Raw genomic sequence first — 27,601 nt, 5'->3', positions numbered from 1 at the left:
CTCTATTCATTGATAGAGTCCAGAGGTACACATTCCAGAGGTCACGACAATGAAAATATGCTATTATGTAATTGTCGTTTATTGATTTCTGGCTTGTCTTACAAATACACAAAAACACTCGCAATTCGAAAATGAGTTTTACACTGCATTAATCATTTAGACTGTAAACCAGTTGTCCGAGGAACTCCACGAGAAAAATGACTGAAGAAAAAATAAGTCCAATGGCAAGTATCAAAAATGGTCCTTGGAGGTGTATGAGACTCAGTGGTTTTTCAGACGATTCGGTCGGCTCCTGTAAACAATCAAGAAAACTGACTGTATATTATCAAGAAAAAAAAACTTGATTAACACGCACGGCTGTGCTAAGAGAGGAACTGCGTGCACAACTATATGGAAACCACGCCATGGTGAAAAGATAAGAAGGGATTGTTGATCCAGCTAACCTTTATGGAAGTGAAGTGTGATGCCCAAACGTACAAAGTAAAAACGAATTTGGAGCTGTTTGTTAAATGCAAAAGAAAGAAAAAGAAAAAAGTAAAGCTGTCGATACAAACTGTTAGCTTACCCTCAATCAAAAGAGTCTTGAGAGAGTATCTGAGTACTAATTAATTTAGTGAACAACAGATCCAAATGGGATAGGTATTAAACGTAAAAGAATCATCTTAGTCACCTCTTTGCTGCTCCCCGCACGATCCCTCAGGATATCAGCATACCATTTCTGCATCAAATTAGCCTCCACCACTCTCTGTATCCCTTGATCAAACTTGTAGACCCATGGCGTGTCCTTTTTGAAGAAGAATGCTATGTTTGCTGAATAAATCATGTCTCTGAGACTGTAGATCCTATGAGAGTATCCCAGAACGTTATAGAGGTTTTGCAAGAAAGGATAGAAATCTAAGTTAGCATACCCTCCGCCCAGCACGAGGTTAATACAACCTTCATTTCCGAACCATTCTGTGTCCCTCATTGGGACTAGGTCTAGCTTGGACCCTAGAGCGAGCAGATTCTGGTCGGTTGATGTTGCTAACGCTTCGGGGACGAATTCCCCGTAATCCAGCATGCATAGTCTGAAATTATTTTTCATTGGTTAATAATGAGAAAAGGAAAATTCTAGTTTTCACTCAAAAAGCATTTTATTAGCTGAGGAGTTTGGTAAATCAATAAAAACCTTTTTACGCTTTTAACTGCAAAGTTGATAGCGTTTTTAAGACACAGCAGGGGAATCTACCCACTGAGTACCACATAAACAGATCACTAACTTGTGATTGTAATATCAACTGTTACAATGAACGAATAAATTATTCAGCAAAATCATTTAGTGCAACCACTGTTAATCTCTATGAAGATGAAACTCATATTTTGAACCCTTCTTCATAGTTGTTTAATGCCGATAGGATGGGCAACTATAATGTCCTTTCCTGGTCCAGGCCTGACAAGGACAAGAAGGAACGAAAAATGGGCACTGCATAGCCAAGAACGGAGTGATAGACCAACCGCGTAACAGGGGGAAGGTTGTAAGGATGGAAAAAGCTGAGGAAAGACAAAATACAGCATGACGCCATAGTCCGCAACTGGAAAGGCGAGTCATCATGATTTGCACTCATCAAAAGCTAGTTTCTTTTTCCGAGAAAGTGGTAGTGATTTACCTATAACTACTCTCGGCGAGTTGCTTAGTCGTGCGGAGTTTCGCAGGGTATACAGGCATGGTCAGGATTGCTATGAGGTTACTCGTGTAGCACACAACGATGATGTATGCCCCTAGCCACCAGAAGGCCAGAAACGTCCTGATGGACAACGAGTTAGGAACTCCCTCGGCGCCTCCCCCTATCAGTCCCTGCAACGTCGTGAAAACCTCTTTGAGAACTTCAAGCAGGGCGGTTCCAGGTATTCATTCACTGAAAATCTATCATGCATTTACTATGAATTCACGTTAATTCATGCTGTGCTACGTTTCTGAGCTATCGATATCTTTTGGCAGGAGCAAGGTCCTTTAAATACCATAGTATATTTAAAGGACTTTGGCGGGAGTATGAATACAGAATTGACGTATTTTACCAATCCACTCCAGATTTTGTAAAAACTAGCAGATACTTCACTTTTCATTTAGACATTTTATATATATATATATATATATATATATATATATATATATATATATATATATATATATATATATATATATATATATATATATATATATATATACATATATATATATATATATATATATATATATATATATATATATATATATATAATGTATATATATATATATATATATATATATGTATATATGTGTGTGGGTATAATATACACTGCATATGTGTGTGGGTGTAATATACACTGCACAGTTTTCCAATACTGGTAAGAATAATGATTAAAAGGGCGTTAAATTTAGTCATTTTCTACAGACAAAAGCTACTCGTCCTTACCATAATTATGATAAAGAAGCAGTTGAAGAGGGAGATGGCATAATGTTGGCCTCGGAGTAGCAAGTAGAAAACGACAGACGTGACAATGAGCGTCCCACCAGTGGCTCCCCAGACGACCAGTCGCAAAGGATACGTCAAACTACGCCATTTTGGTAGTGGAAAAGGTTGACGCATGATGAAACCAAAACTGAGAATAAGACGGATTGGCAGAACTGGTTAGTCAAGGTGAATTTTCAAGTTACTGGTGTGTACTGGAAATGAAAATATTGATTTCCAATTAAAAGTTAGATATCATTTTCATTTTGTTCTTTTCCTAATATCCATAACCTCATTTATTCAAAAAGTAAAGTCTATTGCAACCTCTTGCAGGGTTGACCTCACTTTCTTCGCTTCTTTTTTCAGCCATTCACCTTAGGCCTGGTGATATTTCATTACCCTTCACATAAAGCAACGTCATGATTGGAGTTTTATATAGTACAAGGGATGGAAATGACGTTTTGAGAAAAAAGGTTACATTAATGAAGACGCTTGAGCCAATCGCAAATCAATCGCAATCGTTAGAATGCAATTCAAACCAGTCAAAGGAATCATATCAGGGAAAGTGTATGGTAGGATTTTAAACGAGAAAGTAAATGACCCATAATACAAGAGTTCAAAGATGTCCAAGTGTTTAGTTCAAGTGTTTGTAATGAAACAAGTGTGTCTGAAATTTGTTTGTATGTGTGTGTGTGTGTGCGTGTGTGAGCGAGCGAGCGCGCCTATTTGATCCCGTGTTAAGTTCATATTTTCTTATTTAAAATCTAGTGCAAAGAAATTAACGCCCAAATAACCTACCCTGCTCTGTAATATGCCCCTGTGAAAGCAAAATCCCTGCTCCTCTCTTCAGTGATGGCGAACGAGTTAATCGTGAGGTTTTTTACTTCCCGCCAAACATCGCCAAGCATTCCAGTCCACGTACCATTCTCATAGGCTCCCCATCTTCCTGCACATAGTGGCATAAAGAATAATTAAGACTTATATCAGGCAAGTAACGGTGCTTTGCTGAAGATTCAAGTAACATAACCATATTTCTACTGTGTCTTTTATTCGTAATTGTTAAAGAAAACCCTGATTTTGTACCATTCTCATAGGCTCCCCATCTTCCTGCACATAGAGGCATAAAGAATAATTAGACTTATATCAGGCAACAGTGCTTTGCTGAAGATTGAAGTAACGTAACCATATTTCTAATTGCGTCTTTTTTTGTAATTGTTAAAGAAATCTGATTTTGTGTAATAAAAGTGGAGAAGATACTTTTGAAAAATAGTTGTAATATTTGCATGGAAAAGTGCATCTTTAGCTAGACAAGCAGGTTCCTGTTTAGACTTCATTGTATCCATCCTGAGAATTATGAAATGGAATGCCTGACGTTTTGAAACGTATCCAAGTTTGTAGACGCATCGGCATTTATAGCAAAATAAATGATAATCAGGCATGGGGAGTGGTGAGTCTTCCACAAAATTAGACGCTACTTATTACCGTAGCTCTCAAAATACTGAACTGAACTGACATTATGCACATCTTGGTTTACTGGAGCGCCAGTGATAGTGCAATGTCAAAAGTCAACAGGCTTCAGGCTCTGTTTGTCAATAGTCCTATCTCAAAAGTTCAAGCCCAGAAGCTTACTGACAACAGACTACTGGTAATGTATTTAAGGGGATAAGTGGCCTGATGCGGACCTCTGGACTCTTCACACTGACAAAGACCGTTGACTATTAGATTGCCAATCAAGAGTTTTTGTACCTACCCAGACATTTCAGAAAGTCGATTTTGGAATGTTCTTTAGCCTGCTCCTGTTTTGTAGTTTCAATACCACTGATATTAACTGGCAGAGTTAGTTTCGTTCATTGTTAAGCAGTACATGCATTCAGATTCATACATATACATACCTTTGGTGAAATTATACGTAAAATGTTTACTAATTCTTACTCATTCTCTTTTGTATAAGCCTGCTCCTGTTTTACAGTTTCAATACCACTGATATTAACAGATTCGTTCATTGTTAAGCAGTTCATATAGATTCATACATATACATACCTTTGGTGAAATTATACGTAAAATGTTTACTAATTCTTACTCATTCTCTTTTGTATAAGTTACTTGTTCCATAAGAACTTACGTTTATTTATTATTATTATTAATAATAATAATAATAATAATAATAATAATAATAATAATAATAATAATAATAATAATAATAATAATAATAATACACTGGTCCTCTAGAAACCAAAAATTTGGAATGTAATTTATTACCACTGTGTTGATATTGTTAAGATCGTAATCAATATATTCAGGCCTTGCGATTGATAATTAAAGCACGAAAACTTTCTTTGTCAAATAAACAAAGGCAAAAGCTACTCTAAACACTCAGTGTTGTAAGATCAACAAAAGAAGAACACAGGTCGTTTACCATCTTTAGCCTTGGCGCTGAGCGTGTACGTGAAATTCAACCACTCCGAAAGGACATCCATCAAGCGTTTGCTCAGCCCGTCGACCTTCTCTTGGGAATTCTTGAATAGGAATGGTATATCCGCGTAGTCACTCGAAACGAGCAACTGTATCCCGTGAAATGACGGGAATCTATCGACGAACAGATCACTCCAGGTTAAGATGGAAGACGGCGACCACGTTCCGATCTCCAGCGATTTTTCCGACGGGTGGAAAGGCTGCCATGAGTAGATTTTGAAGTCGCTGGAGTTTGTCTCTTCGTCCAGCGCCCTCACGTAGACGGGACACAGGAGAGCCAGAAACGGGGTTCGAAGTACCCCCATCAGGTAACGTGTCTTGCAACTGGCGTCGATGGAGATGAGAAGAATGGCGTAGAAGGCCCGATATGATGTCAAGTCGATGAGATGTTCCGTCACTGACTCGTCCATGACGTGTATCATGACTTCGGTGCCTGCAAATGATTTTGGTATATGAATATACGGGCTAAATTGGAAGGAATTTCGATTCAGTTTACGTTTGTAAATTAGATTTTTGAATACTGCAGCCTTCATCTTTCAAACTGAAGACATTGCAAATCATTTTCACTTCCACTTTAGTGTGTTGCAAAGGTCTCCAACAAGTATTGTAAAATAACTTCAGCGTAAAAGCCGATAATGGAAAAGATTCAGGCGTTGCGGGAAAAAATAGAATAAATAAAAGCTGACAAGTCTTATCATGGGATGTACCAAAGCCGAGACTCCCACGATAACCCAGCGACTTTAATAATAATAATAATAATAATAATAATAATAATAATAATAATAATAATAATAATAATAATAATAATAATAATAATAATAATAATAATAAAAGGATGATTAACGCGGAGAGGCTTGTGACGATGGTGATGAAAATGAGCTTAATTATAGCAGCGGAAGAATAATAATAATAACAAAATGCTACAATTACCACTACTGATAATAACTATAGAATGTATCACGTGTCTTTCAGGACTCTATTGGGGAAGACCTCCAAGAACAATGTTCAGGACGCCTGGAACAATTGATATCCATCAGTTATAGATAGAAGAGGACGTGGTCTTAGAAAAATTTGTCATGAAGAAAAGTCGATTCTACAAGTATATCTTCACACACACAACGGAAAAAGCTGATCTAGAATCAAGTACATCTTACTGCTGCGATGGTTGATTGCCATCTTTTCCTAGTATAGTAAATATTCATTCGATTGAAATTTCGCTTACGCACGCAATCAGAGTTCAACTTTCTAGCTTTTATTTTTGAAGTGTTTGCATTATTTTACGACTTTATTGTAGATTGCGTGTTTTTTTTATTACTGATGTTGCTGGACGCTACCCTCAGCAAATGGAAAAAAATTATCAGAGTTACCCGAACTGGACGAATGTCCCTTGCAGTTCTGACGATGGGTGGGCCCCGTCGACTCCATTCTGTTATCCCCGTTACCTCCATCACCGGCTGGTTCGTCGATTGGAAGAGAGTCGCATTCCTCTGCACCCGCCTTGAGCAATGATATCGGCACGTCAATATTCCGAAGAAGAAGATCGACATCGAGGTGTTTGCCAAGGACGTCCTCGACCGTCAAGTAAATGGACTTTCGCTCCAACGGACCATCAGTCACGCGTTTCAGTAAACTGGCGAGGTGTAAGCTGACGTGACTGAACCATTGGTTCTCCACTGGGTCCTCTGACGATTTTAGCATGTTTTGGGACGCGATTCCATAGGAGGAAGCTCTGACGATGTGATGGTTGCCCGGAGTCAAGTCCTTCACGATAAAGGCTATAAGAATGATGCTTATGAAGCTTATTTTCTTCATGCCGGACGCTATCTTCTGGAATGATACTCTGATATTCAGTCACAAGCTCCTCGGCGCCTCTGCATCGACATACCCTGAAACATGAGTGTAAAAGAAAATGAGAGACATTTGTTAGTGTTTTCCTATATTTGGGATTGAATGAACAACATTTGTGGAAAGAAGACTAAAAAAGAAATTGGTCTAATAAAAATAGGTCTAATTATTTGCAATAGCTATTGGAAGAAGTTTCGGTATTCTCGGCACTCAGTAGATAATTGTTCTTAATTGCGATCAACGTCAATACTTAAGAGGAGAGGTTTGGAGATAATAATCCCTCTGTAATTACAATAATAAACACATCGAAAGAAAACAAGTCTGCATTTAATGAACTCAAAAGGAAAATAATCAGACACAAACTAATACACCCAAGCCACGAAACGAGCTTTTTTTTGTGACAGTTTTTTCAAGTTAATTTTTTTTTAATAACCGTTGTACTCCATTTCAAGGCGACTCGGATATAATATTATAAATTTTTCTCCGACCTCGTTTTCTTTAGGAATGAGTTTAAAAAATCGTGAGTAAGGTGAGTTCTCTCAACAGTGATAAGAGAAAATACCAGCAAAGTGACCCATTTAATGTTGCTAGCCATATGAGTCTCTCTCTCTCTCTCTCTCTCTCTCCTCCTTTTTGAAGGCCGCCGCTACATGGTATCGAGTAACCTTTACACGGTGACACAATTAAGTGAAAAAAAGTCGAATGCGTTGCTTCTAAAAAATCAAATATTCAATGGTATTTCGGCTAAGAAGCAAAAAGGAAATAATCGTCGAGAGAGAGATAACATTCGAGGGTGTGACCTCGTTAGTCCTACACTATACTACGGCGTTAATTTGCTAAAAACAATAATAAAAAATATTAATGATAATTCTTATTGTTGCAAAGCCTTGAAAGGAACTTTGAGAGTAAATGACAGACCCACTCCTCTCTAAATCCTGGTCAATGAGCCTTGTCGATGAACCAGACAGCCGAATAAATACTGATACCAACTGCAGGAGGAGTCTTCAAAACGCTCTGTCATTAATTCATAGATATTTTTATATTCTTGGAAAATCCATCGCCTCATGACATAGAAAGCTAAAACTTCGACAGTGACACAGGAGTGATAGCAAAAAGATTAGATTGACTATCTCACATTCCTTTAGGAACCTGGACGTGGTTTTGGTCATAAACGTGAAATGTTGTTTTTCATGTGAAAATAAAACGTGGCCATGTTGTCGCCCCATCACATAATTTTTATATAATTTTGTAATTGTACTGAAAATGCTGAGATGTTTACAGTTTCGACAATGCTTCGAGAGAATAGGTTAGGTTGTCTTTTTTTTTTTTGAGGTTTAACAGGCCTTACCGCAGCATGAACTCTTGTTCCTGAAGCTGATCGTAATGTCATATATTCTTTGATGACATTGATAACAAGGTTATGACAATTGAAGTAATACCCCAAAAATCACAACCAGCATTTCATTGAAGACGTTTACTATAAAATACGTAGAACATCACTCACTGTAATCTAACAATTTCAAATTCTCTAAACAAATACTCAATGCAAACCGCCTTGCTATGGAATTGGAACCTCATCGGCAGTAGTAACATACTAGAGGATGGCGTTTAGCTCCCCATCACTGACAAGTAGATTTCACACTGGAAACAAACCAGAAAGAGGAGACTACGGATTTGTTAGTAGGGTACCGTGTAAAAACGACAGTACGGTTTAACTGAGCGTAAAAGGGACTTTTAATACAGGGTGGGGCAAATCAAATGCCCGAGTTTTGATAGGCTATTAGGAAAAGTAAAACAATACTTAAAGAATTATTTGTTGTTTTATTTGAATCAGTATACAATGCCGTTTGTGTGATCACTTTTTGAAGATGGCACCAGGAAGATGGTGGCCATCTGTAGCGATGCACTGTTCCCGGCACGCCTCGTCTCTCAGAGGGGTGATGTCGAGTGGCCCCCACGCTCACCTGATTTGAGCATTTGCGACTTCTTCCTGTGGGGATATCTGAAGGAGAAAGTGTTCAGAAGTCGGCCACACAATTTGGAAGAATTGAAGATGCGAATTCGGGAGGAAATTGCTGCAATACCCCTTGAGATGTGCCGAAGAGCAGCCGAAAAGCCTTCAACAGTGCATCGCTACAGATGGCCACCATCTTCCTGATGCCATCTTCAAAAGTGATCACACAAACGGCATTGCATACTGATTCAAAATAAAACAACAAATAATTCTGTAAGCATTGTTTTACTTTTCCTAATAGCCTATCAAAACTCGGGCATTTGATTTGCCCCACCCTGTATTTCAGTTCTGTTGACGTCCTTTCCTCACACAATTTTGAATTTGAATACACCGTATACTGGCTTATGGAATTTTTTTAGAGAGTTACCTTCAGAGAAGACTTGCTGATCCTATACTCTCCGCAATTTGTCTGTAGGCTATGTCAGATTCCTGTATGTAGTCCCTTATGGACCACTGCCATTAACTCAATTCTTCCAAAGAGTAAGCCATTATATTTCGCTTTTGAAAAGTATACCTAATTAACTAGAATTTGAATTATCTTAATTTGTTATTTTTATTTATAGGTTCTTCACTTTGCGATTACATTTAATGGAAAAAGAAAATAATGTAATTTGTGTTACGGAGACAAAAACGCCTGGAAATTTGAGAGTATAAATCTGTATATTAGATACTGTCTTTATCATATACCTTATGTGTACAGGAAAGTTAAGAAGAACCAATTTATGGCATGCGTGTCTCTCCATCTTACTCCCTTTCTCTCTTCGAGATAAAAGTAGTTTTTCAAAAATATTGCAGAGATATTCTCAAACTTAAGATATTCCCATGTCCAGAAGCGAATATTTTGCAAGCGACCAAGTAACGCCCGTCAAGACACTTCTTCTAGTATTTACTGTCGCGGATCAGCCTTGAAAACACCTAGTAGTGAAATCCTATCCATTCTTAGCTTTCCCTGATTCCTATAACCTTCCCTGTTTTAAGAAGCAATTCATCCACTTGGTGATGGGAACACCTCGTCCCATTTCTTTGTTTCTTCTTTTAGTTAACTTTTACCTTACCCTTTGATAAAACCGGCAATGGGTTGCTTGTCATGACAGCCTTCAGTGAGAGAGAGAGAGAGAGAGAGAGAGAGAGAGAGAGAGAGAGAGAGAGAGAGAGAGAGAGAGAGAGAGAGAGAGAGAGAGAGAGAGAATTAAATTAATGATCTTGCTTTATCTTTTGTAAAGCCTTTTCTGTGCAAAGCATGAAAGTGTATCATTCCTTTTTCATGTTAGCGTCATGCAACTAACATTTGTAAAGTGAAATCTTTACACTGGCTATGAGAAAAAGCCTTTTACGTTGTACAGTACCTAAGTTTTTAGGTTTACTTAAAATATATACCTTAACAAAACTTTCCAAAAGTTATTTCTCAAGATCTCCTCTGGAAACCAGACTTTCTTCAGTAGCCCAAACGTAGCTTATATTTGACGTTTCCAAGTTAATAAATTGTTATGGAATCGTAGAGTTTACCGCATGAACTCGAGCAATATGCTTAAAAATTCCATCGGTAAAATTAATTACTATCACCCAAACATTAATCTCTAGTCATATCCTGTAACTTTTAATTGTTTTGCTAACCGACAACACTGAGTTATGGTGACTTAGAGAAACTCTCTCTCTCAATCTATATATATATATCTGTATATATATATATATATATCTATATATATATATATATATATATATATATATATATATATATATATATATATATATATATATATATATATATATATATATATATATATATATATATATATATATATATATACACGTGTGTGTCCCATGTGTCCCATATGTGCTTCATTCTAGCCCCACGCACTGATGATTATTCTTTTCAAAACGAGATCGCTGAAGACACTGGCTCCCATAAAACGGCAGAGGAAACCGGACCATCAAAAGGCTGGCTGTCACTTGCTTTCCCCTGGAGTGATACTCACCAGAAGGATCCGCTCTCAGCAACTGATGATTGCTCCGGAATCTTCCTGGCCAAGAGGCTTCCTTTTCCACCAAGAGACTCCCCCCTCTCCGCGATTTTTGGAACCTCCCCTAACCCTCAATCACCTCCCTCCACCTGCCACCCCATCCCCCCAAGTCTGTCTGTTAATAATGTCTCTCGTCCCCTATTCCCTTCCCAGGTACTATTAAGATTTAAATCCTATGCACTTATCACTACGACTTTCAACAGTGACTCTCTAATAATGGAGGCTCCTTGGTTGTATTGTTTAGATTAAGCCGGCCTTATGCCAGCAACGGCCCATGTCTGAGGGCAGCCCGAAATTGGGGTAAGGCGCTAAAGGGAATAATAGGCCTGTTGTGGACCTCCGGATTCGGGGCAACTAACCGAAGCTGCTTTTTGGTGACTGGTTAAGTATAGAAAATTAGTTAGTAATAGAAGCTAGTTTAGTTCCAAAGTTAACTAGACTCAGGGATTCGTTATTGGTTTAGAGAATTCACTGTTAATCCAAATCTTGGTGATGCATGAAAGATCAAATATAGAAAAACCATATCAAGGGAATCTTATCAGCAAATTTCGATTGACCAAACCAAGGGAAGTTTTTGATTAAACGAATCTAACTGGTACATGTTTACTCGAAAAAGAAGGCTTAAACTTTGTCATATCTGAGGGATTTTTGTTCGTCAAATATTGGAGGTTCGTGATTAACCAAACCGTGATACTTAAGAAAGTTCCAGCCATCATTAACCGTGACATTCTGACTGACTGCTGTTGATAAAAAAAAAACACGAATGGTGGAGAGTTAGTGTCTTGCAGTCTTTGGATTTTAAGTACTCCATAAGTTTTCAAAATTTTAGACCTGATTTACATCATAGAACGCAGAGGTGTATTAAAGCTCAATTTTACTGACTTTGCAGCACACGATGTGATTATTTTCTTAAAAAGAAATTCTACAGAAGTATAAAAAGAGTCTATGTCAGTCAAGAAAAAATTCCAAATAAAAAGTCTTATGCACGGCAGTGTCAAATTCGTATAGACGAGTTTAGTTACCTACGAGAAACCATCGCAAGGGAATTGAAAAAGAAAAAAATATATTTTCATTGTAAAAACGCTGAGATACATTCAACATTGATAATCGTGGTATCTTAAAAGACAGCGTCTAATCGCTGGATATCAAATGCCATTAAGCTTGACAAAAAGACCTGCATCAATCAAGCGCATTGAAATACAGCCATACGTCAAAGCGTGTTGAGAGGTGGCACACGTATGCATTAGTAAATAAATGACTTTCTCACTACCCTTTTCTGTCTCTCTTGCAACACATTATTACCAAAGTGTTAAGTGACTTCCTGCTCTCAGTCAGTATCAAATAATAATAATAATAATAATAATAATAATAATAATAATAATAATAATAGCTATTATTATTATTATTATTCCACAATGAGCGCTTACATTAAAAGAAGAACAGGAAAGCAATAGATTTTGATATCTAAGTAACAATAAATTAACGATAAAAAATAAATATCTTTTAAAAACACCAGTTAATGAGAAAGGCTACGGTACAGATTCTTTGACAGTACGAGGTTTATAACCTGGCGTCAGGCAATCAAATATGGACCACGGTCTCTCGGTTGGTGACTGAGTTCAGAGACCCACACCAGTCCTCTTCTTCCCTTTAACTCGTGGCTATAGTTGCAGGCCGGCCCATGGGCGAGGGCCCATAATGGAAAAAAAAAATTACTGTAAACCAACCGGATATGGAGCCTGACATAACTCAATGCACTATATTACCAAAAATTAGCGGGAGGTGTCTTGTGTCAAAGAACCGTTTCGATAAAATAATTAGTCTGAAAGATATTTGAGAAAGCGATGACTCGCGGTCCCTGAAATGGATAGTAGGATCTGATCAATTGTTTCTGGAAACTGCCGATTTCGAACTTCAAAACGTTCATACTCCCCGGTAATTGTGCTGCAAATTTTTACCAAACTGAGCTTGACCCGAAAATTTGTTTTCATTCTAATGTTCATTCGGGACCCACAAATTATAGAAGAGCGTTTTATATTTTAGAACAAGGCAGAAAAACACGACAAAATCTTGCTTAATGCAAAAACATGATTTCGTTTTATTTCTCTTTTCAATAAGTCCATTCCAAAACCTTTAGTTCCGGCAGAAATTTTACATTTACTTATTCATGACAGAGTCTCTCTCTCTCTCTCCTTCCTTGCACTGTCTTGGATAATTCAAAGGAACCTTAAAGAGACGCCAAACATGTCAATGACGCTTTCATATCGGAGTACGTAGCAGTAAGTCTAGATGACATTCCTGCCAATCAAATACTGATACCTGTCTAGTAACTCTTAAGTATACGAGCGGCCTAAAGCCAAAAGATGTCGGAAAACGAAAACAAAGACAAATCACTTATGTATGAGAAGTCTCTCATCTCGGTACGAGAGTGATATTAAAGATGCAGGATACTAGATGCTGTTCGATTCAGAATGCCAGAAGTTGTGTTCAGTTACGATCTGTAGTTACATCAAGATGCCGATTTTAGAAAAAGGCGTAGGATAATTCCAGCAACGATAAAAATCTGGCTAGAAGTTCTATAATTATCGTCCTAATAGATCATGATTAATTAATTGTGGGTTATCTGGCGTCACAACTACCAGGGTCACCGACGCCGATAATAGATCATTATATATATATATATATATATATATATATATATATATATATATATATATATATATATATATATATATATATATAATTACATATAAGTATATATCTATATACATACATGCATATATACATATACAAACATAGCCTATATATATATATATAATATATATATATATATATATATATATATATATATATATATATATATATATATATATATATATATTAAATATATATATATATATATATATATATATATATATATATATATATACTATATATATATATATATATATATATATATATATATATATATATATATATATATATATATATATATATATATATAACTACCACGCTACTACACGTCCCCAGTACTTTTCTTTCGTCGTTACAACAAAAAAACTGAAGATAATTTACTAATCAGCAAGAAAGGGTACTGAAAAACCTCTAACTGCCACCTGGAGCAAGACCGATGTTCCTGCAAAATCTGCAGTCTCAGGTGTCTTAATTCTAAGATAACTTGAATGCAGCAGCATTTTTATCTGTTTTATCAGCATGACACCAATTGAGACTGTTTTTAAAATGAACTCTATTTTTTTACAGCCACAAAATAAAATCTGAATTGCCTCGGTTCACAGGTTTTTGCCGAGAGAGAGAGAGAGAGAGAGAGAGAGAGAGAGAGAGAGAGAGAGAGAGAGAGAGAGAGAGAGAGAGAGACGTCATTTGCCACTTGAAAAAGACGCCTTGAAGTCGGTTTACGTCAATAGGGAGGGGTAAATTCGGAACACCAAAGAGGAAGAAGGGGTTTCATGGGAAAACTTCTGAGAGAAGAACTTAGTTGTCTGCTACGTTGCGAGGTATCCAAACAACTGTTAGTTGGGGGATGGAGAGAGAGAGAGAGAGAGAGAGAGAGAGAGAGAGAGAGAGAGAGAGAGAGAGAAAAAAAAACTCTTGTGAATATATTTATTTGTAGATGCTTCACTGTGGAACAGTTAATGGTTAGAACAGCGACAGAAAGATAGACGCAATTCTGAGGTAGTTATTAATGAGAGAGAGAGAGAGAGAGAGAGAGAGATGGCGATTTAGGATTGGATGGGCCATATATCAGTTTTGTGTGTGTTGGGGTTGGGGATGATGATAAGAAGAGATAAGACAGTTAGAGACATAAAAAGGCTCGAGCGACCATTGCCATTCAGTTACAGTGTCTTTCCCACGAGAAAACTGTTATTGTCAATGTTATTTCCAAACGTTTTCTGACCAGAAGTGCCCTCACCTGCTGACCTTTGAATACGCTTACGGAAATACCCTCTTGAGAAGGAATTTATTCATAACACTGTCGGCAATGGGTGAGTGAACTGTGCTTGAAATGAAATTATCCTTGAGTTTTGTCCTTAGGTTGGTCACAGAGCGACTGTCGACGTGTTCTGTTACAGTGTTGGGACAGAAAACACTAGGAGGAACTATAGCCTAGAATCCTTGGTTGTTTGACCCACTTTAATCCCCTGTAAAACATAATACTGTAAATTAGACTTAATGATCGTTAAACATGAAAAAAAAAATTATAAAGACCAGGTGTCAAAATCATGATCATTACTTTTTCAAATAAATTTTCATGACGTTTTCATAAATCATTCCTTAATTTTCGTGTTGACTGTCGGTGACTAAACAAAAAAGCACCTTTTTCAAACCAGCACTTATTGGATTTATTTTATATACAAATAGATATTGTTTCACTAAGCAAAGAAGTTAAAAAAAATAAATGGAGCTTCAAATGACTAAGTTCTACAAAGATCTTTAGAAGTTTGATATACATGATGACATTCATCATTTTCTTTCCTTTACTTTTCCTTGTAGGCAAACAACCTAGTGACGACCTTAAACATTTCTTTTTCCAGGGATGAAACTGACGATGTCTTTGTCGTCTTGTGTGATATTGTTGATGCTGGTTTCCAACCCTTATGCAAAGTCTTTGATCCTTAATGATGTTCCTGATCCACCTCAGAAGTCCTCCTTCAGACTACCACTTGCAAAGGCAGCTCTTTTTGCCCGGGAACATTTCGCCAAAAAGAGTCGAGAACAGGTAGATGAAAATACACCTGTAACAAATGCTCTGAAAGGACCAAAACGACCTCCTTTTTCTGCGATGTACGAATCGTCAACGAAAATCCACGACACTCCACAACCCCTCCCAGTCATTAAATTCCAGTCGTTGGTGAGAGATGATCGTCCACAGAAAGACAAGGCTTCCTCGCAAGGGGGAGAACAGGGAGGAAAGCGCACCGTATTTCCGGACCGAGTCAAAGACAATATGCTGAAGCTGCGTGAGGAAGCAGCTACAACTGGAGTTAGTACTATCATTTCCACAGAGCCCCCGGTTGTTACAACAGAAGCCGCAACAGTAATATCAACGGTAGAGCCAACAGCAACAGTAACAAAAATACCAGCAACAACAGTAACAGCAAAACCAACGACAACAACAGCAAAACCAACAACAACAACAACAAAACCTACAACAACAACAACAACAACAACAACAACGACAACAACACTAAAAACAACCACTGAGGATCCTTGGGAAGCGTTCTGCAACGAAGCCTGTCAGGAGGGACTAGCTGGCCCCGAATGTGATTGTGCCGAACACCCCATTGGACGAAGGAGTGCCCAATTTTAGGGTCTTTTGCACAATTTCGGCCGGAGGCCGTGATCAGACACTGGACCAAAGGTATCCCATTTCATATTTATCCAGTCTAGCAGCCACAGCAGTAGCAATTAGGCTGGAAAATATTTTTTTTTCGTGGAAATTAAATTGGCGAATAAACGAGAGTAAAAATGATCTGATATTCATTGATAATCTTAGAGTGATCTTATTTTGATTATGTAAGCCCTGTTTAATAATTTAATAATTAATAATTGCTCCAATGTGGGACAAGCAGAGGGGAAAGAATATGCTACAGTAATAGCAAAATTTTACTCGGAAGATACTGCTCTTCCTCGTTCCCTTTCTTCTCTTCCCAACAACATTTATGGCACAAGTCCATCCATAGGATTGCCTGGCCTTATCATCCTTACGTGAAGGGCGCAGCATCCTTGCGTTAAGCCAAATTCTTCAGTTTTCCATGGATAAGACAGTTATTAGGATATCTTAATTTAGATTAAGACAGATTCTTTGTATCGGTTAGTAGTTCGTAAATTCTTTATCAAATTATTGTAGGATACGTCCCTCAACGTATTCCTAAAGTTACGAAAAACTGAGCGAAAGCCCGTTCTGGTCCAAATCCAGTTTAACCTACAACGAACGAAAAACCATAAAATTAGGCACACGTACTATTCCAGTTCAAACGGAAACACTTGTATAATTCATTTCACGCACAGGTTTAAAGTCTACACAAACTTTTCCAGATATTTATAACGATTTACACCAACAACAGCTTGCAGTTATGTACATATACCTGTATATATGTTTTTCGTGAAATTTTCCAATCTTTTCCTTAAATTCTGTAAGCAGACGACCAAAAACTTCGTTAAATTTATATACGTTTATTCCTTTCTTACAGTAGACTGGTTGCCTTCCACTCCAGTATAAACATTGTTGTATAATTCAATAAAGATAAGCTATCCGGAAACAGTGTTTTATAGCGCCAGCAGCTTGTCACCTTTTTATTTTTCTTTAAAAGACAACTATTGTGCCGGCTTTGTCTGTCCGTCCGCACTTTTTGTCCACCCTCAGATCTTAAAGACTACTGAGGCTAGAGGGCTGCAAATTGGTGTTGATCATCCACCCCCCAATAATTACACATGTCAAATTGCAGCCCTCTAGCCTCAGCAGTTTTTATTTTGTTAAGGTTAAAGTTAGCCATAATCGTGCTTCTGGAAGCGATAGGCCAGGACACCACCGGGTCGTGTTAAAGTTTCATGGCCGCGGCTCATACAGCATTATACCGGGACCACCGAAAGATAGATCAATTTTCGGTGGCCTTGATTATACGGTGCGCAGAATACTCGATTGCGCCAGAGAAACTTCGGTGCATTTTTTACTTGTTAAGGTATATAAACACTCGCTCAATCATATTCAAAGGCCTTTATAAAAATAATATAATACATATTAATGTGGTATATCTATATACCCTCTCAGCGCATTAAACTTGGGATTCGTTCACGATTAATAGTTACAGAATGAATGCAGGAATGATCGCTGCCTTAATCTTCTCGGGAACCACCTGCGCTGAAGGGACACGGCTGTATGTATGTGTGCAGATGTATGTATATGTATATATATACATATATACATACATACATATATATATATATATATATATATATATATATATATATATATATATATATATATATATATATATATATATATATATAATATATATATATATATAAAATATATATAAAATATAAGGAAAAGGCGTAAGATGAAAAGGAAGAAACATATTTAGCCACTCCCTGCATTCCTGTTCAGAACACTCCCGTAGAGTCAGCTGCTCTAGGTCACTACGCAGTAGGCTCATTATCAGCATATAAACACCCGCTACACCCACTGCACCACTCACCTCTATTCACTAAATATTCTGTCATTTCCTGAATGTTAAAGCTTTTGGGTTCTAACACCCCTTCTACATCCTCTACCTGCAGATTTTAGTGTCTCGCTCTCCTTCGCCCCCCCCCCAACAAACGCAACCCCCACCCCTCCCGCTGCCAAATTGTCCAAATTATGTACCAGTTTTTACCATTTATTTTTTAACCATGACATTCACCCCAGGAAAACAATCTTTCAACCTTCCTTCACACATACAATGATTCTCTGCACACCCATGTATGTGTGTGCGCCTGTAGGTATTACAGGAACCATACACACATGCTTACATGGTACATATACTCGATGTGGCCACAATTCGCAGCCTTCGACAATTGACCTAGCCGATCCATCCGCGAAATCCACCATCTTGGCAGAAAGAATTCTTCAGTTTCTTCGGTGTAATTTCAAGGTTTCTTAGATCACCTTGCAGTTTTCTGTTGATATCATTCTATAACTCTTTAAGTGCTTTGCAAACACATAATTATGACGTGTTTGTATGTATATATATGCATGTCTGATTTTTGTTCGTGGCTGAAACTTTGTTCATATATATATATATATATATATATATATATATATATATATATATATATATATATATATATATATATATTAAGGGTGCTCTAAAATAACTAAAAGTGACGAATATATATATATATATATATATATATATATATATATATATATATATATATATATATATATATATATATATATATATATATATATATATATATTATATATATATATATATATATATATATATATATATATATATATATATATATATATTTTTTTTTTTTTTTTTTCGTCACTTTTAGCTATTTTAGAGCACCCTTAATTTTTGAACACGCATTCCTCTTGAAATTACATATCCTTTCACATTCCGTAAATAAAAATATGAAAATCGAATAACTATAGTGTATCCCAAACCTTCGAAAGAAATAATTGTAAGTGAATAACCGGTATTTTTGTATTATGCGTACGTGAAGGTACTGCTTGTACTGATGCACGTACTGACATTATTGCATTTATTACTTTCTGTTATTACGACTCTTATGGAACTGTAACCATTGTTGTGTATGAAAACACGGGTACTGTATCCCTCAGCCTTGCTGTTATTGATGAAACACCTCAATCTGTTAATTAATTTTCGAGAGTTTTACATTCTTAAACAGTATGTTGCGACGTATGACGTGAAAGAATAAGAAAACATTATTCTTTCGAACATTTACGGACGGATAATAAAGATTTCAAGAGAAAATGTTTTTTCTGAAGAGTTTGCGGTTCCTGAAATTCCAACACTAAATATTAAAGAAGAAAACGAAAGCAAAGATAACGTAGTTTCCTTGAATAAGGCTTACTGGCAATTCTCTAACATGCTTATTGATAGAAGGAAAAACACTCGAATGATATAACATTTAATGATTGCCAGAAACTTAGTTTTTGTTATTTTGTGGCGAGATATTCCTCTGCTTTAAAAAACATAAAAATCAAAGTTAAAACTTATTATTCTGTTGTCTGTGACACGAGATCCTGACACATTTTGTTATCATTTGTTTGTGATTGATAACAGCACCGCGTCCAAGGTACGTGAACAAATTCTTAAAATTATATATTTCGTAATAAATATATAGATAGATAGCTGCATAGAAACACTCAAAATAGCTTTAGGTCTCATATAAAGACAAGTTTAGGTTAATGGGTGACACCCTTTTGAGAATAAACATATAAATGAAACCAACTTAATTAGACAAATGGTTTGACGTTCGAAAGAATTTTGCCAAATGGAAAAAATTATCTTGGTGAAATGTTTGACAAACATATCAAAGAAACGTATAAAAAAGAAGGCAAAATTATGAATAACTGAATATGGAATAAAGAATTATTGAAAGCGTTTGTGTAATTTCAGTAAATGGTTGGCAAACAGTTAATTACGTGATACTGATAATCTTTACTTTGCAAAGGACTAAAACCCGGTGTGTGTACGAGAGAGAGAGAGAGAGAGAGAGAGAGAGAGAGAGAGAGAGAGAGAGAGAGAGAGAGAGAGAGACCTGAAAGTAAAACTATTATTAAAAACTTATCTTTCGGGAGATTTCACTAGTGGACTCGCCCTATCTTGTCGACATATTCGATACCCATATACTGGAAATGTTTTTCTCATTCAGCCCTTTGCTGGCAATGTTGACCTCTTCTACGCTCTAAATACCGTAACACTTGTCAGTTCTGCAGCCACAAAGTCTCTGAAGCAATGCTGACTTGAAATCTGAATTCTATGTGCAAGACCTACCGATTATCTTAAATCACTACACTTCATGTAGCAATCTTCTTCCGGATAGTATCTGTTTGTTGTTATAAGTGCAGAATTTTACGCACACATTTCCGCTTTTTTTTTTTTTGAGTAAAGTTTTGGGAGCGAGTTATTAGCTGAAATTTTAGCCGGTTGTGTCTAGCTGAAAGATCACTAGCCTTAACCTTTTTTCATGTGCAATGCTTTGGATGTTGCTATGGCGAGTTTTTATACCGTGTAATGCCGAATGGAAGTTAGTAATTCGTAAACATACAACCACTCTGGCTACCTGTTTTGATTTTGTTTTTATTATTTGCTCTTTAGTCATAACACGCCCTGATTAGGACTCTACGAGCTAGTCAACTGGATCAGCCTTCCACATCATCCTCCATGAGCTCTGGAGCTCATTTTCTTCTTCTATGCTTCAAAGATCCTTGGTCTTCACTTACTGCAGAGGGGAAGGTTTGCCGTTTAGCAAGAAGGCTAATTTTCTTGTCTTTTTTTTTAAACCAGTGCAAATAAAATTTACTCCTTTGCAGTTCCAGAATGATCTGTAAAACTGTAAGAAAGTAAACTGCGTTGTGGTGAGTCTTACAATTTGAAAGGATGTCTCATTTGCAAAAACAGATATGTTTAGTTTATTGTACGAGTACATTTTTTCTAACGTACATTTTTTCTAATTAAGTCCTTTAAATATTGCAACTAACATTTATTTTTAAAGAAATACGAATAATAACTATTTCTAAGCATTAAACTACTACTTGATCTTTAGTGAGACAAGACTCATACAAAAGACACAATGCGCACATGTAAAATTTATCATGAATTTATATTTATGTTATATATTGGTATTGCTATTGCTGAGGTTCAGTAAGGAATGATATCCCGTATGACTCGTCATTCACTTCACAAATCGGTTTGGAGAGAGACATTTCAATAGAATTCAAATGATGCTGCACATGATCCCATTTATTTTTTCCTTGTATAGACATGCATTCCTGGAATGACGCGTGTCATGCATGGATTCTCTCGTCATTACAAATAATATATTTGAAGAGGGCCACACAATAACAATGCAAGCCGTTATCTTCACCACGCACTCCATCTGAAGTAACTGAATATCAGAGGGATTGTCACCACACGAACTGACAAGTGTTTTGGAAGATAAGAAAATTATGAAACTGCAAATTAAGTCTTTCTTCTAAGATAATGAAGAAAAGGGGGCAGGAATACTTTATTAGAGTACATTGCTGAATAAATATTAAAAGCAGCCTATCTCCATGCATTAAAATGCAATATTCAAAGCAATCTAAGTGCAATGTATATATATATTACATATATATATATATATATATATATATATATATATATATATATATATATATATATATATATATATAAAAATCTTTCCTTCTATTGATAATAAACTCAATGTGTAGACTTCCCTCGTCCAGTCCGGGGCGAGCCTTAATCACCATTGTCATCTAAATAGGTGGGTGGAATTAAGGTATCTTAGGGCTTTTAGCGTTAGGACTCTCAAAATATCTTTTCGAAATTTAGTCTTCCTTTCTCATTAAAAGAGATGTTACTGTTGCTTTTTGCAGCCTCGTCGTTTAATCCCATTCAACAATGAACGGTATAAACAGACGCTGAGACAACACTGGAATCTAAAGGACTTCCGAAAGTCCCACAAGGATGAGAAAGACACTTCTACTATCTTCTTATCCTTCTTATCCTCATGAGTTTCTCCCTTTGCTTTTCCAGTCTTTTTTTTTTTATCCTGATACCCCAATATCCACTATCTCTCTACTCACTAGCCCGTTATACTTATTAATTTCCTATACCCCATTTTATTCTTAATATTGCTGATTGCTATTTTAGTCTTCCGGCAGTATGAGAATCACTTCATATTGCTCGTCAGTTTTAAACAACTGCGAGATAAGATTCTCACTTGAGCCTTTTATTTACTCTCTAAATTTATCACCATCCTCAGACACAACAGTGCTTGCTAGACTTGGTGTTGCCATAACGTAGGTCTCTGTCCTCTTTGCACCAAATTTTTCCCCGTGACCTGCTGCCAATTTTTTTCTTCTTAGTTGATGGTTCCTGACTTCTCAAATGTTCATATTTATCTTGCAATGTATCTGGTTACGTGGTCCTAAAAGGCCTTTTTTGGGTTATTTTCCCACCAAAGCTTTTAAAAAAGTCTGAAAATATTCAAATACAGTCAATATTCTTAAAACTGAAACAACTGTTTAGTTGGTAGAAGCGCGTCTTTCCTAAATAACGTCATCATCTGTCTTTGACAATTACTGCATTGTCATGGTTGCAGTGTCGTTTCCAGTACCAAGGGATAACCACCTTTGCTCTGCACTTGAGAGAGTTTAGTACAACATATATCATGTTTTCGGCCGACAAATACCTTCTCTATTTTCTATAAATAGTGCTTCAGAAGCAAAAATAAAAGGTCCTCTACCTCGAGTCTCGATTGCCATTTACTATTCCAACTAAGTTTCATTATGCTTTTGCGCGTGCGTGCGTGCGTGCGTGTTCCCTAGGTCCTAAGTTTCCTTCTAAAAGGTAAATAATTAGATTTTAATCAGCTCCAAGTCTGTCTCTACTCCCTTTGTACTGTAAAGAAAAAAGGGATAAAAAGTATATCATATTCGGAGAAAAAGTGTTTTTGTTATTGTGTGCGCCGTAGAAAAAAAAAAGTAAGATTTGATCTAATCAGTGTGTGAAATAATATTTTGAATGAGAAAAAGCAATTGCGCGTAACACCGCGTAACGTCCCCAATCCTCAGTGGTGTGCCAAAGGATTCCGACATCATCTCATGTCATCCCGATAAGGCCTGGGATAATTTATTGCCCGGGCATATGTATGTCCTGAGATAGCAACTCTATAAACCCAAGGCTAAAGGTTTTATGCAATTCTTTTATCTTACGATGACGAAGGATGTTAGGGAACACGATAAGCAACAGCCAACAGGATACAAGACTGTTATAATCGCGTAACTAAAATCTCTGTCCTTCATTAAATAGTCTGTGGGTGTTATTTTTTTCCATTTATAACGATGGAGAAAAGTTTACATATGACACTGACAGTGTCATAGTTTTGTTGGCGGTAGTGGGTCTTCTCACAAAATTCTGAGTAATCAGATACCTTAATTCACTGAAAATAACAATGGAGCAGCGAGACACTAATTGCTAATTTGATGAAGTACCGACAACCGTCCTTATGTTACCACTGAAGTGGACAAGCTACTTCTGTAGTTGGAAGTTCAACAGTAACGCCACAAAAATCACAATATCATGATCTTATTCACAGGTGCTACAGAAGTATGATAAAGGTTGTATCTAAAATCAATAGGTTTTAGGCCTTTTTTGGAGGTGGATGCCTCCTCCTGAGCAAAGGTTGAACGGTTCTCAGAAGGCGGTTCTGAAGTCATTGTCAAGAAAGGATAAGTTCTCAATACCAATAATAATGATAACAGATGTAAGTCTTACCGTCTATGACAACAATTTCATCATGTCAGAGAATAGTTTTTATATCTATATTGGTATTCTTTATATTGGTACATATCTTAAAGCAATAATAAAAGTAAATAATTTCATTTAATATACATTTTTATATATATCTTTGTCTATGTACGGGCCAGAACTTGAAATTCTAACTTCCGTTATGCACCTAATTTTATTTTAAATAGTCTAACACATTACTTCGTTCAAGGTACCTTATTTAAGACGTAAAGATAATGTCAATGTAATGTCCTACTTATTTAGGCTAAGTGACTTTCAGGCCTTGAGCCCTTTAGCATCCACTGGTGGGAAAATCATATTTTGTGGAATAAGTGAAGTTTTCTCGTTTTGTTTGCAACACAAATAATACCACTTTAGTGAGCAATGATAACAGAAGCCTAAGTTTTGTCCTTAAGTTTTGAAACAAGGCATGTGTATGATATTCCTTATCTAGGCTGTCTGTAATTGATTTACGGTTTCCGGTTATTCCATTTATTCGCCCACAGTATTCTGTGTTATAGTCTTCTGCTCATCATATTCTTTTATTCCTCGAAAAAATACACAAATGCTACTGTAAGCTATCGTCTCAAATAGAGAATCATTTCACCGAAGTAATAAGAGTTATTTTTGAGGCAGTTTTGAAACATGAGTCACGACGCACAGTCAGCGCCCAAAAAGGGTTACAATTACATCACTTCTGTACCCTCAAAGACGTAATGTTAGCAATTTGTAACTGAGAAAGAAGATATGATAAATGAAGAAGAGACATTGAAACTAAAAACCCCAATAATCAGGAAAGATGATTCTACAGTATGCGCAAGGCAGAGGTGAGCAGTAAAGTTGATGCTACGGTATTTATTAGCACAATGCTCTTGATTTGCTTGCCATAAGCCTTTTTCCGTTTTCTGGAGTGTCCTGAGCCAGGAGGCTACAGCCTTTGGTTTCTCAGCAAGTTTTTAGGGGTGAGGTTGTTAGCTCAACTACTTTATGTATACACTAGCTGACCAACCTGGCTATGCCTGGGAAAACTCTGAATGACAGCCTACGGGTAGGGAGAGGGAAGGGGAAGGAGGAGGGAAAAGAGAAATGGAAGGGAGAAGGAAGGGGGAGGGGATGGGAGGGGAAGGGTAGGGGAGGGGGATGGGATGGAGAAGTGGAGGGGAGGTGAGGTAGAAATAATAGGGTATGGGGAGGGGAGAAGGAAGGGTGGGGAGGGGAGGGGAGAAGGAAGGGTGGGGAGAGGGGAGGGAAGAAGGAAGGGTAGGGAGGGGATGGAAGGGTGAGGGGGAGGGAAGAGGGAAGAAAGATTGAGGCGGGAAGGTGGAAAAACCATGAAAATAACTAAATACCTTCACATTTCACATCTAAGATTTGGCGCCTTCAAATACAGATATTGCATGCAGTTCTATGCAATTGAATATGAAAATTACATTTAATATGACCACATTCATACTTACCTAACCTAGGGTGGTAGCCTAAGGTTTATGACAGCCTACCTAAACTCTAGTTTTGTGGGTAAAAATAAAAAAAAAGTCCTTATTAAAATCGCAAATATAAATGTTACTGGCCGCATTTGAACTTACCCCTAGGCTCTAACGTAAACTTTTCTATTTCGTGTAAAACCATGGAAATAACTAAATGCCTTAACAGTTCGCTTTATCTAATATTTGGCACCTTCAAATACAGATATATTCAACTGAATATTGAAATTACATTTAACATGACCACCTTGATACCTAACCTAGGGTGGTAGCCTAAGGTTCATGACTGCCTACCCAACGTAAACCCTTATTAAAACTGCAAATATAAATGTTGCATATAACCCTAAGCAACTGAATATGCAAATGTCCTAAGAAAATAGCCGTCTCTGAACTACCCCTAAGTTAGGATGGTGGTCTAAGGTCCCAAACTCTTACCCAAACTCTTCTGTTTCGTGTAAAACCATGAAAATAACTAAATGCCTTCACATTTCACTTTATTCAAGATTTGTCGCCTTCAAATACAGGTACTGCATGAAGTTCTAAGCAAATGAATATGAAAGTTGCATATTTAATTAAGCAAATGGCCTAAGAAAATGGCCGAATTTGAACTTACCCTAATACTAGGGAGCTGGCCTAAGGTCCTAGGCTTTTGCCTAAACTTTCCCATTTCGAGTAAAATCATGAAAATAACTACTGAAATTGCATATATTGACGCTGCATGCACAGATGCTTTATCTTACCTTTATTTTGGGTGTTTCCCGACGTTGATGCAATTGATATGATTATAGGGTTTGGCGGAGGAGCGCAGTCTTAAGATTCCACACTTTTAGAACAGTTCTGGTCTGGCATAATTGTTGAGATTGCTCTTAAAAGTCCTAAGTGTTGCCAGTTGTGAGAGAAGCTTCTCCAAGTTAAAACTAATAAAAATCTACCTAAGATCAACTATGAGTCTGCTAAGATTGTCAAACCTCGCGATGTTGTCAACAGAGGTTGAAATTACCAATCGGTTGGACTTTGATGTTGTTATTAGCGAATTCGCTTCTAACAAAGCTCATAGGATTTCGTTGTAAATCTTCTGTGTTGTTTTAGCCTTATGAAATAAAATAAATGAATGAGATGTTACGGCTTTAAATGTGCGTTTAATTTCCACCACTTTAATACTTTTTAGCACGAGAATGGGTTGGCATTTCAGAGTCCGGCCAGGGGTCCAACAACGCTAGTTACGCCTTACGCCAATGGTTTCAGTAATACTTTTAATTATTTATTTAGCAAAACCGAATCCTTATATCCCCTTTATAACATCCCTTGACATTATTAATCAACTAATAATAATCACTTATAACTAATAATAATTATTTACATTATTATTGACTCCTAATATTGTTAAATAAGGAGGGTTCTACATTTATTTTCTCAAGGCTTTGATGTTCCAGCTGATCATGAGTCCTGAAAGGAAAGCTGGAACGTTCAGGCGAAAAATGACCATTAATTCACATAGCACCTGAAGGAAATTTCATTCAGTTTGTCCGTGTTTAATGTCTGTCACGGAGGTGTGGGTTTGATTTTGAGGTATAAACCTTCCTGGGGTGACATAGGGCCATGTGCCAAATTTTGTCTGCTTCTGTCAAGCGGTTCGGATTCCCATACTGTCCAAACAAGCATGCCAACATTCATATATATATATATATATATATATATATATATATATATATATATATATATATATATATATGTGTATATTATATATATATATATATATATATATATATATATATATATATATATATATATATATATATATATATATATATATATATATATATATATATATACATACACTGTATGTATATATAATGGTTGTTTCAAAAATAAGTTTTACAACTTTGAAATGGAATGCTTTATATATTTATTTAAATGACGTATGCAATGCTTTTAAGTTCAATCATTTGGCAGAACAATTTGAGCTGCCAGTTAAAGTTAATATGGAGACGTGAACAGTTTATATTGTGTTATGTTTAAAAGAAATGGAGTCTGCTAACCTACTTTAATGTAATTTTCGCTTATAATATAGCAAGGAGCCTCCAAATTGGGCCTAGGTTCACCAGCGGTACAAAACGTTTGTTAAGAACATATACTCATTGCAACAGGCCCGGTCACCAGGTTGTCCTAGTGAAGTATGGTTAGGACAAGTGTCACTCCTAGTTCTCAAAAGTCAACTCGCCGTATGACCGGAAAATCTGTCATTTCC

At 36.6% G+C, this 27,601-nt stretch overlaps 2 protein-coding genes across 3 annotated transcripts; one reads left to right on the top strand and one right to left on the bottom strand.

Annotated features, from left to right (window-relative positions):
* Nucleotides 1-63: 63 nt before the first annotated feature.
* Nucleotides 64-26,384, bottom strand: LOC136839570 (glutamate receptor ionotropic, kainate glr-3-like). Of its 2 annotated transcripts, XM_067105831.1 has the most exons (8): nucleotides 26,094-26,384; nucleotides 6,308-6,826; nucleotides 4,885-5,373; nucleotides 3,267-3,414; nucleotides 2,433-2,619; nucleotides 1,647-1,834; nucleotides 671-1,067; nucleotides 64-292 (listed from the first exon to the last, which is right to left on the bottom strand). In XM_067105831.1, the coding sequence occupies exons 2-8, from the start codon at nucleotides 6,750-6,752 to the stop codon at nucleotides 149-151; spliced, it is 1,998 nt and encodes a 665-aa protein (XP_066961932.1). In that variant the 5' UTR covers nucleotides 6,753-6,826; nucleotides 26,094-26,384; the 3' UTR covers nucleotides 64-148. The 2 variants fall into 2 exon arrangements, with proteins under 2 accessions (XP_066961932.1, XP_066961933.1); XM_067105832.1 differs by lacking the exon at nucleotides 26,094-26,384 and having other exon boundaries at nucleotides 6,308-6,872.
* Nucleotides 14,667-16,311, top strand: LOC136839568 (dystroglycan 1-like). Its single transcript, XM_067105829.1, has 2 exons — nucleotides 14,667-14,824; nucleotides 15,374-16,311. The coding sequence occupies exons 1-2, from the start codon at nucleotides 14,821-14,823 to the stop codon at nucleotides 16,147-16,149; spliced, it is 780 nt and encodes a 259-aa protein (XP_066961930.1). The 5' UTR covers nucleotides 14,667-14,820; the 3' UTR covers nucleotides 16,150-16,311.
* Nucleotides 26,385-27,601: the final 1,217 nt, after the last annotated feature.

This window comes from Macrobrachium rosenbergii, chromosome 6 (genome assembly GCF_040412425.1).
Source record: "Macrobrachium rosenbergii isolate ZJJX-2024 chromosome 6, ASM4041242v1, whole genome shotgun sequence".
Lineage (NCBI taxonomy): Eukaryota > Metazoa > Arthropoda > Malacostraca > Decapoda > Palaemonidae > Macrobrachium > Macrobrachium rosenbergii.
This window is presented reverse-complemented; position numbering and strand designations above follow the sequence as displayed.

Excerpts from the sequence above, each read along its gene's own strand:
- LOC136839570 (XM_067105831.1), bottom strand. The coding sequence starts at position 6,752 with ATGAAGAAAATAAGCTTCATAAGCATCATTCTTATAGCCTTTATCGTG. Across the intron at positions 5,374-6,307 it reads GGGACATTCGTCCAGTTCGG|GCACCGAAGTCATGATACAC; the intron begins GTAACTCTGATA and ends AATCATTTGCAG. Across the intron at positions 1,068-1,646 it reads CTCGCCGAGAGTAGTTATAG|ACTATGCATGCTGGATTACG; the intron begins GTAAATCACTAC and ends AAATAATTTCAG.